Source organism: Psammomys obesus, unplaced genomic scaffold (genome assembly GCF_907164565.1).
Source record: "Psammomys obesus unplaced genomic scaffold, mPsaObe1.curated_primary_1811, whole genome shotgun sequence".
Taxonomy (NCBI): Eukaryota; Metazoa; Chordata; class Mammalia; order Rodentia; family Muridae; genus Psammomys; species Psammomys obesus.
The window spans coordinates 18,189,298-18,206,650 of record NW_026596095.1 but is presented as its reverse complement, the minus strand read 5'-3'; the positions used below and the strand labels follow the sequence as shown (position 1 = coordinate 18,206,650).

Sequence of the window (17,353 nt, the reverse complement as noted above, 5' to 3'; positions counted from 1 at the left end):
AAGAAAGAAAGAAAGAAAGAAAGAAAGAAAGAAAGAAAGAAAGAAAGAAAGAAAGAGTGGACAAATGTGGGACCAGGAGACCAGTGAAGTGGTTTTTGTTTTCTTAGATGAGGGCTTCTTAAATGTTTCCTCCTTTGTGACCCATTTTTTTCATGAGAAATTTTTACACAGCCCTGGGTAAATAGGTATATAAAATAGATACACATATCACACTTCTGGTAACTAATAAATTTACAACAATAATTTGGTAGACATACAATTGTAGTATTTCTTAAAACTGAAAGCAAATTCACATACTAAGGAAATAAAAGTGTTTATTTACTTCCCATAAAGAATAGAATTCTTAGCTGACTATTTGATACTGCAGGATGAAGAGCTCCTCAGTTCTTCAGAGTTGGTTTTTTGGGTTTATAATTACAAATACTGAGAACATTGCTTCCCACATATATATATAAACACATATACACATGCATATATATATATATGTGTGTGTGTATTTATGTGTATATGTACACTGTTTGACCGGGGTCTTGGGAACGTGTGTGTGTGTGCGCATATATATATGATATATGTAGTGTGAAATGGGAAACATGTTTAGGACCATCTCAGAAATTGTTGGAAATTCTGCCCTAATTCGAAGCTAAAATTCACTGAACAAATTTTAAAGAAACTCAAACAGCAATTTAAAACGTATTACATATAATACTATATATAGCATACTATATATATTATATATATACTATTACATACTATATAGAGTATACGGTATACTATATATAGTATCTATACTATACATTTGTATATAATGTATAGTAAAAGCAACCATATTTCATAGTATACAATAGTCTGGAGACCTAACTCAAATGCTTCAGGCATTTCATAGTGTGGAATTTGCTCAGTGTAAAGGGAGTGTGCTGTGTTCAGGTTGTATTAAAGCCTTGAGTTGCATCATAGAGGAGCACACATACAGTTTAGAGTTAATTTTCCTGTTTGCATGTTTGTAAGCCTTTTACTAGTGGCATTTTTTTCCCCTAATCCCCACAGTTAATTGTGTCAGACCCATTACAGTCTGCAACTTAAGCTGTGGCTTAGGTTATAATGCTAGGCTGGGTTGCAGTGGTTTTAATTAGTCTTTTGTCTGTTTAGTTTGTTTTGTTTGCTTTTTAGGAAATGAAGTTGTAAACTGGAGCAGGTGTTTCTGGGAAGGCAGACTGGACAGTGTAGCCTTTGACTTTGGCAGCCTGGAGGTCATGGATTGCCTTAGCACTCACTGCTGAGGGTGGCAGAAGCTAAGATGGATGCAGGGCTAGTTTTCTCAATTCTTTCCAGGACTATGTGTTTAAGTAAAGCAGAAACAGAATGCTAGGCTCTGAAGGAAGGAAGGTTTGGTACAGGGAAAGAGCTAGAAAAGACAGGACTGAGAAGAGTTTCCCAAAGGAATGAGGTTCCTGAGAAGGCAATTGGGCTAGAGTCAAGAGTCAACTTGGACTCCTGTAGTTAAGTGAAGGGGTAAGTGAATGTAGGTGCCAGGTTTGGTAGATTTGGCAGGGACAGGTGAGGAATTCTTTTGCCAGGCTAGAGTGAAGGAGCCAGGCCTGCTCTTGAATAAGAAAAGCTGGAGTTGAGGGGGAGCCAGGTGGTGGTGGCCTTTAATCCCAGCACTCTGGAGCCAGAGTTCCAGGCCAGCCAGGGATACACAGAGAAACCCTGTCTTGGAAAAAAGAAAAAGTGGGAAGGTAAGATATTGTATACACACAGTGGAAGTTGAGAATATTGCTGGACATTAATGATTGTGATTAAATTGTGCAATGATGGGGATGGCATTAGTTATTGGCTGAGGAGGTCTATCATTCCAGCACTCAGGAGGCTGAGGCAGGAGGACTGCTGCCAGTTTGAGGCAGCCCAGGCTACATAGTGAGTTCTATGCCAGCTTCTGCCACAGAGTGAGAACCCCTCAACCAACCAGGAAGAAAGAGAAAGACAATTTCCTTAGGCCTCTCTCAATTTTCAGCAATAGAGTCAAGGATAAGTAGCTTTATTTTGTGTGCTAAAAATACATCTTTAGTATTAAATTTCTCTTGTGGAGTCATTCTAAAACAGTGGCTCTCAATCTTCCTAATGCTGTGACCCTTTAATACAGTTCCTCATGTTGTGGTGACCCCCCACCATAAAATTATTTTACTACTACTTCATAACTTTGCTATTGCTATGAATCAAAGTGTAAATATCTGATATGCAAGATATCTGATATTGAGAACCACTGTTCTAGACTATTAGCATCTGTTACTAAGTTTCCTTTGAAAATGGCACCTCTATGAGAGATAATATTGTTTAGATGTCATTCTAAAGTGGTTTATGCAAAGATCAGAAGATTAGCTCTATCTGATTTGATAATAATAATATAATCAAAGCAGCCCTGTTTATATGTAAGTAAGTCCCGTTTAAATGTGAATAGAGGCAGTGAAACTGGAGTTCTATTTTTCAAACTGAGAAACCTAATTTGTACTGTTGTCTTTTATTTAGGAATAATCTATGATGTTATCGTTGAACCTCCAAGTGTTGGCTCAATGACGGATGAACATGGGCATCAGAGACCAGTAGCTTTCTTGGCTTACAGGTAAAAGATACTGTTTTGTACAAGTTGGTGAAGGGGACGAAGGTTGGATCATGCCTAGTTATTCAAAGCTAGGAAGCTGAGCAAGGTGGCACATGCTTGCAACTCCAGCAGGAGGGCCTCTGGTTTTCAGCAGCCTTCTCTACATAGTTATCTTAAGGCCAGTAGTGAGACTCTGGCTCTCAAAAAACACAAGTAAATGAAATGCAGTAAAAATGCTGAGGGACTTATCTGTGTTTAGAAACATATGTTTTAAAATATGGAATTTTTTTTTTTGAGATTTATTTATTTATTATGTATACAGTGTTCTGTCAGCATGTATACCTGCACTCCAGAAGAGGGCATCAGATTTCATTATAGATGGTTTTGAGCCATCATGTGGTTGCTGGAAATTGAACTCAGGACCTCTGGAAGAGCAGCCAGTGCCCTTTACCTCTGAGCCATCTCTCCAGCCCCAAAATGTGGAATTCTTAAGATAAAACAAGGCAAGAACATATCAAAAGTAGAACTATACTATAAATTCATTAGACAGTAAGGAATATTTTAGTGATTGGTATATCACCAATCTAATGGCTGATTTAAAATTAAAATGACAGATTCTTCTGAGGTCAGCACACTACAGTCATTTTTGGTAACATTTTATTGGAATTAGCAGTTCCATTCACATTACCGTATGAAGAGCACCCACTAATTTATTGCACCACTGGAGTGCCCAATTTATTCTTAAGCTGCTCTTGGGCTGAGCTGAGTAAGTATGTTCTACAGGCTTAAGGTATTTGCTTCTTTAGGTGCTGCAGATCAACTCTGGGGCTTCGTGTGTAGACAAGAAATTTCGTTTATGATAGCTATGTGGACACTCTAGAAAAAAATTATGGACCCCTGATATTCTGTTAAATAAGAAACGATTTTGAGACCTTCTGAATTTCATCAAGAAAACAGCATTCTAGCATGGTTAGATTAGCCTGGGTAGTCTGTTGCTTTCTAGAGTCCACTTGATATGTGGCCACCTAGACCAGGGTTTATTTATACTTAGATTATTATATGTGTGAATGTTCCTGGGAAGATTTATTGTGGTTCTCTGGGATAGGAGTTAAACTGGCAAATCAGATCTTAGGGAAACTTTTTATAATATCTTTTTTATTTTTTTAAAAGTTTAAAAATTTATATTTATTTATTTAGAGTGTGTGTACACCATGCAGTGTAGGTCAGAACCTGCAAGTTTATTCTTGCCTTCCACCTTGTGAATTCTGGGGATTGAACTCAGGTCTTCAGGCATGGCAGCGAATATCATATGCCTTCTTTATTAATACCTATTGATAACTATTTCTTTGACAGAAGTTTGCTTTCTCTAAGAATTCGACATACTGTATTCCTGAAAAATCAGACATGGGCTGTTGAGATGGCTCAGCAGGGAAAGGCACTCCTTGCCAATCTTGAAAGCCTGAGTTCAGTCCCTAGAACCCAGATGGTAGGAGAGACCTGAATTCAACAAGTTGTCCTCTGACATGCATGCATGTCCATATGCATGCTGTGGCATGTGTGCCTCCCCAAACACATAAAACAATAAAAATTAATAAGATTAAAAGAAAAGAAAAATCAGGTACAAGCATATACATAAATTTGCACGTACAGGTTTATCACTAGAGATATTGGGGTCTTGGGACCTTAGTTAAGAATGCATGCTCTAAAAATACTTCACTTTGAAATGAGAAATGTATTAATTATTACTTAAAGAAACACAGCTAGTTCAAATTTATTTGCAGCCGATAGAATAGTGTTTGCTTGTTTGTTTATTTATTTATTTATTTATAGGTAGGGCTCACTATGTAGCTCTGGCTGGCCTCAAATTCAGAGACCCACCAGCCTCTACCTCCTAAGAGCTAGGACTAGAGGTATGATAGAGCCAGATAAAGTTGTGCACACCTTTAGTCCCCCTTAATTCCAGTACGTGGGAGGTAGAGGCTCACATATCTCTTGAGTTCAAGGCTTTCTTGGTCTACAGAATGAGCTCCAAGGTAGAGCTACATAGTGAGACCTTGTCTTTTAAAAAGAGTTATGATAGAAATTTAAATAACATAATTTTAACATTCATATATGTATAAGATGTTGATGTATTTTGTTTTTGTTTTGTTTTTTTTCCTTGAGATAGGATTTCTCTGTAACAGCCCTGGCTGTCCTGGAACCCACTTTGTAGTCCAGGCTGGCCTTGAACTCATAGAGATCCGCCTGCCTCTGCCTCTTTAGTGCTGGGATTAAAGGGGTGCACCACTAAGCCAGGCAAGATGTTCGACTTTTAAAATAACCATGTATTGATTTTTCAGACTTTTTTTTTTTTTAGTTGATGCTTTAAAACTTTTTTTAAAGTAAGCTATGTGCTGACCAAGCTTTGTTTTTGTTTTATCTTGTTTACTTTTTTCTGTGGCGCTTGGGCTAAACCTTGAATGTGTTTGTGCATGTTCTGCCATTGAACTACATGCCCAGCCAAGACAAGTTCTTATCTGTTTTTGTTCATTGCTGTATTCCTATACTTGATATGTGATATAACCTCTCAATAAATATCTGCTGAATTAATGAAAAGGTGACTAGCGAAAGGCATAATAAGTAGTTGTAAGGGTAAGAATAAAATGTCTTCACAACTGTTTTAGCATAAAGCAGAAACAAGGATTTCAACCTAAAGGGAAAAACATTAATTTCCTAGTAACATTTCTTTGCTTTCCTGTGTTTTTCTTTTTCAGAGTAAATGGACAGTATATTATGGAAGGACTTGCATCTAGCTTTTTGTTTACAATGGGAGGCTTAGGTTTCATAATCCTGGACCGATCCAATGCACCAAATATTCCGAAACTCAATAGGTTTCTCCTTCTTTTCATTGGCTTCGTCTGTGTCCTACTGAGTTTCTTCATGGCTAGAGTATTCATGAGAATGAAATTGCCGTAAGTAATTAATGATAAGCAATTTAACTTTTGTTATGAGTTGGTATAATAATTAAGTTCATAGATTTAGTTAAACATTTATTAAATGTGAAAAATAAGAACTAGAGAAATTCTTTACTTGCCTCAAGTTATTGCTATAGTTATAAAAAAATTGAGACAAGTAGGTCTTGTTGGCTTTATCCCCATGCATTCTTGAGAGTTTAGTTCTGATGCCTCAGCCTCACTGGCTGGAGGTGGCTAGTCTTTTGTAATGCACCTTTTGGTTACTATGTCAGATTCCAGTAATAATAGTGACATAAAGAAGAGTTTTCAAGCCATGGGCTGCTGTTGCTCTTTCATTTTTGATATAAGTTGTTCATTCCTAATCTGAAAAGCTAAAATTTTCGACAGCTAGCATTATGCTGCCAGTGGAAAATGCCATACCATAAAACCTTTGTTTCATGTACAGAATTAAAAACAATTTCTTTTAAGAAGTTAACCTTTGGGATACATGGATATGGTATATAAGACATAAATGTTTGGTTTGGTTTGGTTTGGGATTAAAATTTTCCAGTGCTAGAGATCAAATTCAGGGCCATTGTTCAAGTTAGACATTGTCTTTATCGTTACTATGACTGTGACGAAACGTGACCAAAGAACATGGAGAGGTGTTGTCTGTGCGTGTTCACATCACACAGTGGGATGACAGGAACCTGTCTCTAAAGAGCCCTCGTACTGTAAGCAGGTGCCAAGTGCCTTCCCGTGTGGTCCTGATGTGGACTCATGCTGAAAATCATCTGGAACCTTTTTTGTGCTGTGAAAATTACTTTCTTGTTTTGTTTTTGTTTGAATGCATCAGATCTTATGGTAGTGGATTTCTGTGGAATCTTCTAAGTCAGTGTGTGTACATACTCAGGGCTGTTTCTGTGTGTTCAGTCTCAGCATGTGTGGGAGGGCAGCTAGAGTAGGAACAAAGTTCTGAGCAGATTGCTGGGCAGGTACGACAGGAGGAAAGAGTGAAGTGTGGGCAACTTGCAGGCTACACATTGATCTTCAGTCATCAAGGGTCTAGAAGCTGGAAAGGAGGAAAATCAAACCCTTAAGTACTGGTTGTGTTCCATTGTAGTAAGCTCTGGTGAGATCTAATTCCCACTTTACTGGTGAAAAATCTTGACATGCTTGTTTCTAGCAGCCTGTTACCAGGAATAACGTGTGCTGTATAAGAGCATTCTGAGAGAATCCTCAGGCCTCCTCTTTATAATTGAGGAAATGGAGTGAGGTTTGTCCAGGCTAACTCAGTGAGTGGTAAGGTCATGTTGTAGAGGAATTTTAATTCAGGATGTGGCTGTTCTGACAAGAGATCACATCCAAAGATCTAGGTCTGTGTGATCTGGCTGGAATACAAACATGCCTTTAATCTAGGAGACAGAGTTCAGCAGATCTGAGTTTAAGGCCAGCCTGGCATAGAGCAAGTTTCAGGTAAAGATAAGCTTAGGTTCAGGTGTAGTGGTCCACGTCTTTATTCCTAAACAATGGATGTTAAGTAAGTTTGTAGAAGGAAGCACCCATGTTTGAAAGTGATGTCTTTTTGAGTGGCAGAAAAAGTGATGTATCAGAGAAAGATCTGACAGAATAGGATACACCCAACTCTCCTGAGGAGAGAAAGGAAAGGGAAGTTATTTAAGGGGCAATGCAGAGAAAGAGAGGAGGCAGTTTTACCAGGCAGTGATAGAGAGACAGGTGGCAGAGAGAGAACAAGCTAGATTCAGGTGAAAACTGAGTGAGCCAGAGAATGAGAAGGAGCCAGAAGATTAAAGCAGATTGCTTGAGTTAGTTTGAGGCCAAGCAGAGTAATTCAGGGGCTGAGAGAGAAGCCAGATTGAATAAGTTAGCTGGAAGAGGAGTTTGAGCCAGAACAGCTGAGTTGAACCAGCCATTTATGAGCTCAGAAAGAACAAATAAGGGTTAGTATATTAAACTGTGTCTCAGAGGCTGACAAAGTTCTTTTTTTCAATGAGTCACAAAGAGGATATGCTTTTGAGGCCAGGGTGAATTCACTTGGTAGTGTGGGTTGTACGGCATTTTTCAGAGTTTTGTTCTGATCCTGTATATCTCTTGGTGTAGAGCTCAGGTGCTCATTTCAGGAGAGAAGGGTTGGGCCCTGAGTACCAGGTTCAGGTCCTTAAAGGGGCTTCAGGGCCTGGTTACACCTTCATTGATAGGAACTATTTTCTGAGCAGCTTAAACTTTGGTGTCATCCATGAGCACAGCGGAAGTCTGAAACAGCTGTCTGAACATTCTTTCAGGAGCAGTTTGGGGCCTCAGAGGCTCAGCATGGTATTCCTCACTCTGCCAATGCCTCCTCTACTATTGATGAGGTTCTTAGGAATCCACGCTAGTTTTCATAAAAAGGTCTGATTTTGGTTATAATTTAGAGAGTCCAAAGATTGATTCTGTTAACGTTAGCTTAGAGTAGTCTTTTCATTTTTCTGCCTCTTAGTGTGTAATTGTATGCTAGTTTGCATATTGCTTTGTAATGTTCTACTTTGAGAGGGAAGCGGAACAGGAAGCCTTGTGATTTATCAGCATGAACCAAGCGTGATGAGCAATAGCAGTAACATCTGGGATTGTTTGATTCATAGTAAGTGGGCACTTTTGAACTGTTGCTTCTGTTAATGGTTTGTGTTTATGAATTGTGTCTCTACAGGGGCTACCTGATGGGCTAGTGCGTCTTGAGGAGAAATCAGTGGATCCCGATCTGCTCCCATTAATAAAGCTTTGAAGGCTGAACCACTCCCATGTGCAATGTGGAAACGAATGAAAAGCAGCATAAAAGCAGCATTGAGTGACACCTTAGCAAGCATATGAAAGCTAGGACTGGAATTCATGGTATCAGAGACACATGGTCATTACAGTATTTTTCCTGATGATCTATTCCAGTCTACCAGCTATGTCAAGTGGCATTTTCTTCTTAGTTTTTTATTTTTTAACGAAAACATACTCCACTTCTAAAACTTTGGTATTGAATAAAGTGATTATTTTTTACAGTCCCCTCATCATTTTTTGGACATGATATTTCTAATTTTCAGAAGTTAATGCAAATCGGGAAGTATATTTTGAGAGCTGAGATATTTGGACGACTGGTCAGTCCCTGCCGAGGTGCTTTGTCTTTTAAGTGGTGTGTGTGGTACTCTGCAACTTCAGACACATAGGAGACCGTTTCCTATACAACATGATGTATGAAAGGAGCAGAAATAAATGATTTTTCTAAGTAACATTTTATAGTGTGTGGGTCTTATTGTTTTGTTTTTGAGACAGGATTTTACTCTGTTCTGTCTCGCCTGGAATTTACTGTGTAGACCAGGCTGGCCTTGAACTCTCGAGATCCACATGCCTCTGCTTCCTGAGTGATGGGATCAAAGGTGTGTGCCACCAGAACCAGCTTAACTGAATTAACTTTTTGATCTGTGAAGTCAGTGAGTCCCATCTTGTGACATTTCATAGGCACACTAAGATCTCCAACTACATTGTTAGGTGTCTCAGTCCAAAGAGTATCCTCTCTACCAAATGGGCAGGCCCACTGACTTGTCCAAAATTCATTTGAGCCCAGATCAATCTGGACTATAGAATGATTTCTGGCAGTTAGATAAAAGCCAGCATTCCTCAGGAAGTCAGTTTCCACCTGTCAAAAAGAGCCATTTCTGTTACCTCTGGCAGAGGGACATACAGAGCCATTGACATATACTTGTGGCTGCATTTCAAAGCCCATGCTGGCCTCCAGGCTCCCTTGGTCTCTATTCACTAGTACTTGTTACACATTTCAGAAGTTCTTGCCCTAATCTCCCCGTTCTCATCATCTTCTCAATTCTCTCATGCTGTGTTCTATTCTGTCTCTTGTTGTCTTCACAATTCTTTCCTTCTATCTACTTCCCTAGCCCTCATGATGTCCAGTCTGTTTCTCTTCTCTTTGCCTTGGTCTCCTCCAGATGCCTCTGGACATTTTCTCTTATTCACAGTCAAGACCTTAACCATACATGAGTGGTCAAGTCAGTTTCTTTACTGCGGCCCTCGAATACGAGCATTAGGGTGCTTCCCTAGGAAACATTCCTGTAGAAAATGCAAGCACAGTGCATGTTGAGTGCATGAGCTGTGACTGGTAGGTTAGTTTTCAAGAACAACATGTTCTGAACACATTTCTAGACAGTCTGGTTGTATAGTTTTTCTGGTTAGGCCTTTCTGTTCTCTGAAGGCCAGGGCCTTCTCTCATAGATCAACTTAATCTAATCATGAAATTTATGTTTACAGTACGACTCCTCCCTCGGTTTCATCTCCTATGCCTTCACTTCCAAGGGTGATCATTAGTGGCTCCTCAGTAAAGGCTCATTCATTTACACAGAGAGCTTTGAGCACTGGATGAATAGGATGAACAAAGGCTTTGTCCTCCAGAGCCGGCATTCCGTCGTCACTAGATCAAAATGTTCATAAGCTGTCAGATACTCAGATGCAGCAGCAAAATGAGCAGTGTGTCCCAGTGACACACACGCAGGAAAGGGGTGGCTGCGCTTCAATCTGAAAAGGGGAGATGGCCCATAGCTATCCATCAGAATTCAAGGCCCGATTCACTACAAATACAGTTTTCTGTTTGACTTTGGAGAATCTTTGCGTGTGTGTATGTGTGACAGGATTTCTCTGTGTAGCCTTGGCTGTCCTGGATTCACTTTGTGGACCAGGCTGCCCTCAAACTCACAGAAATCCACCTGCCTCTGCCTCCCCGAGTGCTGAGATTAAAAGTGTGCACCACCACACCTGGTTCAGGAGCATTGAAAAAATCTTAAGTTAGATGGACAAAAGCAACAGCAATACAGCAAGGTTCCCCTTTCCTCTTCTGATGGGGTGGTGTTAGTTCCTACTATGTGCCACCAGGTGGTGCTACACTAATGGTATATTTTTATTTCAAAAACCTTTAAGCATTTTTTTTTTTTTTTTGGCCAATTCATTTCTTTACCCAATTCAATCAGTGAAATATTAATTAGTTTAATATTTAAATCAATAACATTTTGAACTATATAATCAATTATATAAAATATTTTGTTGGTAAAAAGTGCAATGTTTATGTGAGGAAAAGATTACCCATTTTAGGGTCTTAGGGGGCATGAACCAATATCACAGTGCACAAAGCATTATTCACTAGGTAGCTGAGTGTAAAATGAGCTTGCCTGCCGGATGGGATACAAACTCCTCTTTGATTCATCACATGGCTCTCCTGGGAGAGGATGCTGAAAAGTATAAAGTGGTCTTGTGAAGCATAACTCATCTGAAAGGAAAAGGAAGGATCAGCTGGCAGGTCATGCTGAGCCACCACGAGCTGTCAGGCCTTGGCTCCAGAACAAAGCTTGCCTGTCAGGGCAGAATGGCAGGTGGACGTGGCTGGACACTGGTCCGCCATGTTGTGACATCATGGGTTGGAGGCCACCTCAAGATTGGCATAGTTTTGAGTGTGAAGTTGGGGTCAACCTGATGAAAGCTCACAACTGGAGTTGCCAACTTGCCACACTCTGCAGAGAGTCCTTTCAAGGGAGGGCTGAGGGACACATGTAGGCTTAGGAATGATTTGTCATATCTCTCTTGTTGGTTGGCAGGAAAAGGAACTTACTCTGGTTCACAGTTCAGTGGCATGCTATGGTGGGGAAGTCAGGCCAGTGGAAGCTTGAAACAGTCACATCGAAGTAACAAAGCAGAGAGCATTGAGTTCCCGAGCTGTGACTGCTCAGCCAGCTTTCCCCTTTCTATGTGGTCCAGGACCCGCCCACAGAGTTGTGCCACACTATGACAGCTCTCCCAACCTCACATAATCGAGATAATCTCACCTAGGCACACCTAGGCCATTTGAGATCCCCTCAAACTGACAACTGAGGTTAACTATTTCAGATTTATCAAGAAGATGCCCTCTCTGCAGGATTATACACGAAAGTCAGGTGTGGCTTGTGCCTGTCATCTCAGCACGCAGGACATGGAGGCAGAAGGACTGAATCAAGTTCAAGACCAGCCTGGGCAACTTAGCAAGCCCTTGTCTCAAAACAACAGACACCTTCCTCCTCCCCAAGACAACAAAAAACTAGAAAAACAAAAACAAGAAGTGAGAAAAAGGAGACAGTTGCGATCACTGTTGGTGTTTATTTGAGTTACAAAATTCGAAGTAACCCAGGTGTTCCCTTAACTGCTCGTGACTAAAGGGCGAAGTTGGAAGACTTGTTCGGATTGCAGTGGAGCTGCTCTAAGTAGCAGGATGGTCGTTTCTGTGGCATGCTGTGACTGTCCTAGTGCAGGAGATCAATCTGCACAGAGAAGCAAGAACTATACGCTTATTGAGTCAAAAAAGTCTATGACGTGGGTGCCTGCTCAGGTAGAACTTCAGTCACCTGCTCAGCAGACTTCACAGTCTCTGACTTAAAGTTTGGAGGGTTTTTAATTAATCAATCAATTCATTAATTTGGTGTTTGGCCTACATGTATGTCTGTGTGAGGGTATCAGATCCTCTGGAACTGGAGTTACAGACAGTCGTGAGCTGCCATGTATGGACTGGGAGTTGAACCCGGTCCCTCTGGATAGAGCAGCCAGTGCTCTTCACCACTGAGCTATCTCTCTAGCCCTGAAGTTCGGAGTATTAAAACAATTGCCAAGAGCTACTTGCTTTTCTTATGTACTTAGACTCTTCATTACAAGTTCTTAGTCGGTGGAACTGTATCTCAGCTCTTCCAGTGACCAGCTGTGCCACCTTCAGCAAGATTCTTCTGTTCCCCAAGCCTCGTTTTCTCTTAGGAAACTGAAGGCAGCAATGCCTATTTCATCAGGTGCTCTAAGAATTAGATGAAGCAGCCCACGGTTCCTGGTTGCTTTTGATCAGGGGTTCTCAACCTCTGAGCCCTGATCCCTTTCGCGGGGGTCCTCTATCACATATCTTACACATCAGATATTTACATTACGATGCGTAACAGCAACAAGATTACAGCTATGAAGTAGGAGCAAAAGTAATTTTATGGTTCGGGGTCACCACAATGTGAGGAGCTGCATTAAAGGGTCACAGCACTAGGAAGGTTGGGAGCCAGTGCCTTCGATGCTCTGTGCTAGGTGGGGTCTGAGCTTCTTCTGAGTTAGGCTTCCCCTAATGGCTGTCCTTTTATTTAATATATGATTGTACGATTTCCTCTGGAGGGAGAGGGGTGATGGAAATGTGCGCAGGCAGGCATGTATGATAAATGTGATTGACTACACAATGCCTGCTCTTATTTTGATGTCCACTTAACAATGTTTTTGAGATGTGCGCAGGGTGGAAGGATTTTCCAAGCAGTGCGGCACCACTTGACTGAAGACCAAGGAGCGGCCTGCTGTAGCGGATGGCAGCTCTCTTCAGAGTCTATCTTCAGAGCCCTCTGTCAAGGATGAACCTTCACAAATGCCAGTAAGTGCTTGTGCCGCTGGTCCACTGCAGAACATAGTCTTAGCGGGTGTGTGTGTGTGTGTGTGTGTGTGTGTGTGTGTGTGTGTGTGTGTGTTTACCAGTCTGAACAGCACTCAGGGTATGACCCCATAAATGCATCCGGGTAGCTGTAATTCAGTTTTATTTTGACCGGATGATTATCGTTTCCAAACAGGACTTTCACAACAGCTCTTACCCGTGTGTTTTCTACAAAGCAACTGTCCCACTCCCCATCAAGAAATGGGCATTGTTTCCCTAGCTAGTGACATGTGCTCACCCTGTGACTGTTTGATCAGAAGATGGCAGAAGTGTCAGGGTGCCAGTCCTGGATAGTTTAGCGGGCCTGGCAGCTTCTGCTTCCTGTCTCTTAGAAAGCTGGCTCTTGGGATGTGCCCTCTGAAAACACAACTTCAAGATCATACAAATCCCAAACCACATGAGAAGCCATTTGTAGCTGCTCCTGTCAACACCAGCTGAACTTGGAGCTTACCACTATATCAGCTGCTGGGCCTGGGTGCCCAGATCCAGCTGCCCTCCAACTGTAGCTCTGGGAGAATACCCAAGGGAGGAATGCCTGGTGGAGCCCAGCAGGCTTACAGTGCTTGGGAGCTAGGGCTAAACTTGTTTCCCTGCACTGCTAGGTTTGAGGGAGGCTCTTACGTAGTGAGAGATAAGATGAAAACTCTGCTTTGGCTTTGGGACCAAGCGGTGGCTATAAAGTGGCAGGATCTTGTGATGGAGGTGAAAAGTGAATGGGAAGGGTTTCCAGGAGGCCAGCAGCTACATGGGAAGACCTAGAGAGAGCGCAAGGCTTGAAGACCCTAAAGGAAATGACCTTGGAGGCTGGAAGCCGAGACCCTTGTTGTGTAAGGGTGAATGTTTTGTTAATGCTTTGCCAGTGTAGAACACAGATCAGAATGAACTCATGGGCCCAGTAGAGGAGATTCTCTGGCTGAAAGCATGAAGGTTAACTTTCTCATAGTTGAATCTGGTGGAATTTGAGGAGAGAGATGAGTTAAAGGAGGGATTGCCCGATTCCCAAATGTAGAGGAAATAGTAGAGAACATTCTTTCAGCTATTTTTTAGCTGCCATAACATTCATGCTATTTTTGAAATTAGCTTACCTGAGAAAGTTTCCTTACTCTTTTATAAAAAGACTTTCTTGTTAAATTTTGCTGTAACTGTTGGTTTGGCACATGAGCTGGACCATCATGTGTCCAGCTCAGGATGTCTCTTGAGTTCTAGTTTCTTAGTCTTTTTCAGTTTATGAAGAACTTAGCTATATTTTGGTTCAGTTCTTATCATCCTGCTATAGTAAGAGAGACAGCGTTGGTTCACGATATTGGACACATCCTTCCTTCTTCTCCAGTTTTAGGATTCCTATCGTTGCCTGGCTTCATGCTTTCAGTGGCTTCTCCCATCTGCACAGTGAAATGTTACAACTGTGAAAAGGAATGTGTGAAGCCAGAGACACAAATGTTAGCCATGGTGAAAACACCATTGAATCCTTCCTGTCACTCCTTGTCCAAACTTTACATCACCCTTCGTTTTAAGGAGACACCAATATTTAAAAATTCTTTATTAATTACACTTTATTCACTTTGTATCCCCCCTGTGGTTCCCTCCCTCTTCCCATCCCAGTCCCTCCATTCCTCCCCTCTCTGCACCCATGCTCCTCCCCAAGTCCACTGATAGGGGAGGTCTTCTTTTCCTTCCTTCTGATCCTAGTCTATCAGATCCCATCAGCACTGGCTGCATTGTCTTCCTCTGTGGCTTGGTTAGGCTGCTCCCCTCTCAGGGGAAGGTGATCAAAGAACAGGCCAATCAGTTCATGTCAGAGACAGTTCCTGTTCCCATTACTAGGGAACCCAGTTGGACACTGAACTGCCATGGACTACATCTGTGCAGAGGTTCTAGGTTATCTCCACACATGGTCCTTGGTTGGAGTATCAGTCTCAGGAAAGACCCCTGTGCTCAGATTTTTTGGTTCTGTTACCTCCTTGTGGAGCTCCTGTCCTCTCCAGATCTTACTGTTTCCCACTTCTTTCCTAAGATTCCCTGCACTCTGCCCAAAGGTTGGCTATAAGTCTCAGCATCTTCTTTGATAGTCTGCAGGGCAGAGCCTTTCAGAGGTCCTCTGTGGCAGGCTCTTGACTTGTTCCCTCTTTTCTCCTTCTTTTGATGTCCATCCTATTTGCCTTTCTGGATAGGGATTGAGCATTTTAGCAAGAGGAGACAGCAATTTTAAACCCCAAAAAAATCCTTCATAAGCTGATACTTTCTTTCATCTTACAAAATTTCAAAGCCATTATCTGTATTATATCAGTATTTTCAAGACTAGAGGTGTGATACCAGGCTGATAGGTAATTTTTGATCAGTAGAAGGTAACAGAATTGAAATTGTGAGAATATATATATATATATATATATATATATATATATATATATATATTCTCCAGCACTGACAATATATTTATATCAGATCTGGTATCTTCTGCCTCTTGCCTCTTGATAAATTGAGTTTCTTCATTCTTTGTGCTGGGAATATGCAAGTACTGTAATAAGTCTGTTTACTTGTAAAATCAGTGTATTGGCTTGGACAGTCTCTAATGCCCCATTTGTCTTTGATAGTCCTTTTTAAAAATTTTATTTACTTTTTTTATAAATTACAGTTTTTTTACTTTGTATTCCAGCTGTAGCCCCCTTCCTCATGCCCTCCCAAACCTTTTAATCTTTCCTACTCTTCTTTTTTTTAATTAAATTTTTATTTTTTTACATTAATTACATTTTATATGCTTTGTATCCCAGCTGTAGCCCCTTCCTCATTCCCCCCCCCAATCCCACTCTTCCTCCCTCATCTCCACCCATGTCCCTCTCCAAGTCCAGTGATACGGGAGGTCCTCCTCCCCTTCCATCTGACTCTAGCTTATCAGGTCTAATCAGGACTGGCTGCAATGTCATCCTCTGTGGCCTGTCAAGGCTGCTCCCACATCAGGGAGAGGTGATCAAAGAGCCAGCCACTGATTTCATGTCAGAGACAATCCCTGTTGCCATTACTAGGGAACACACTTGGATACTGAGCTGCCATGGGCTACATGAGCAGGGGTTTTAGGTTATATCCATGCATGGTCCTTGGTTGGAGAATCAGTCTCAGAAGAGACCCCTGTGCCCAGATATATTTGGTCCTTGTGGAGCTCCTGTTCCCTCCAGGTCTTACTAATTCCCCCTTCTTTCATATAATTTCCCGAACTCTGCCCAATGTTTGGTTATGAGTCTCAGCATCTGTTTTGATACCTTGCTGGGTAGAGTCTTTCAGAGGCCCTTTGTGATAGGCTCCTGTTCTGTTTCCTGTTTTCTCCTAATTGCAATGTCTGTCTCCTTTGTCTTTCTGAGTGAGGATTGAACATCTTACCCAGGGTCCTCCTTCTTGTTTAGCTTCTTCAGGTGTACAGATTTTAGAATGTTTATCCTATATTATAAGTCTAGTGTCCACTTCTAAGTGAGTATATGCTGTGTGTGTCTTTCTGTTTCTGGGATACCTCACTCAGGATGATCTTTTCTAGATCCCCATTTGCCTGAAAATTTCATGATTTCCTTGCTTTTTAATTGCTGACTAGTATTCCATTGTGTCTAGAGACTGGGAAAGGATCTTCACCAACCTTATATCTGACAGAGGGCTGATATCCAGAATATATAAAGAACTAAAGATGTTAAACCAACAAATCAAATAATCCAATTAAAATGGGGTACAGAGCTAAACAGAGAATTCTCAATAGAGAAATATAGAATGGCAGAGAAACATTTAAAGAAATGCTCAACGTCCTTAGCCTTCAGCGAGATGCAAATCAAAACGACTCATCAAAATGGCTAAGATTAAAAACTCAAGTGACAATACATGCTGGAGAGATTGTGGAGAAAGAGGAACCCTTCTCCTTTGCTGGTGGGAATGTAAACTTGTACAACCAGTTTGGAAATCAATCTAGCATTTTCTCAGACATTTAGGAATTGCACTTCCTTGAGATCCAGCTATACCACTCCTACGCATATATCCAAAATATGCTCAAGTACACAACAAGGATATTTGCTCAACCATGTTTGTAGCAGCTTTATTCGTAATAGCCAGAACCTGGAAACAACCCAGATGTCCCTTAACAGAGGAATGGATACAGAAACTGTGGTACATTTTCTACTCTTCTGATGCATCTGTTTTTCCATCAGTCTGGAGGCTGTGGCTCAGTCACATTCCACCAGCAGATGGGGCTCTTGACATCCAAACAGGATTTGAGCTCTATGGACGCATCAACGGTTTGTTAGAAGAGGCGGTTACTGATTGCTTATTGTTCACATTAAT

General features: G+C 41.3%; 1 protein-coding gene across 1 annotated transcript in view; it reads left to right on the top strand.

The window, feature by feature from the left end:
- Positions 1-8,801, top strand: part of Ostc (oligosaccharyltransferase complex non-catalytic subunit) — a 10,662-nt gene extending 1,861 nt beyond the window's left edge. The window contains exons 2-4 of the mRNA XM_055628319.1: positions 2,524-2,617; positions 5,350-5,547; positions 8,234-8,801. Coding sequence (XP_055484294.1) covers positions 2,524-2,617; positions 5,350-5,547; positions 8,234-8,252 — 311 coding nt within the window. The 3' untranslated portion in view covers positions 8,253-8,801. The remainder of the gene's footprint in view (positions 1-2,523; positions 2,618-5,349; positions 5,548-8,233) is intronic.
- The last annotated feature ends 8,552 nt before the right edge of the window (positions 8,802-17,353 follow it).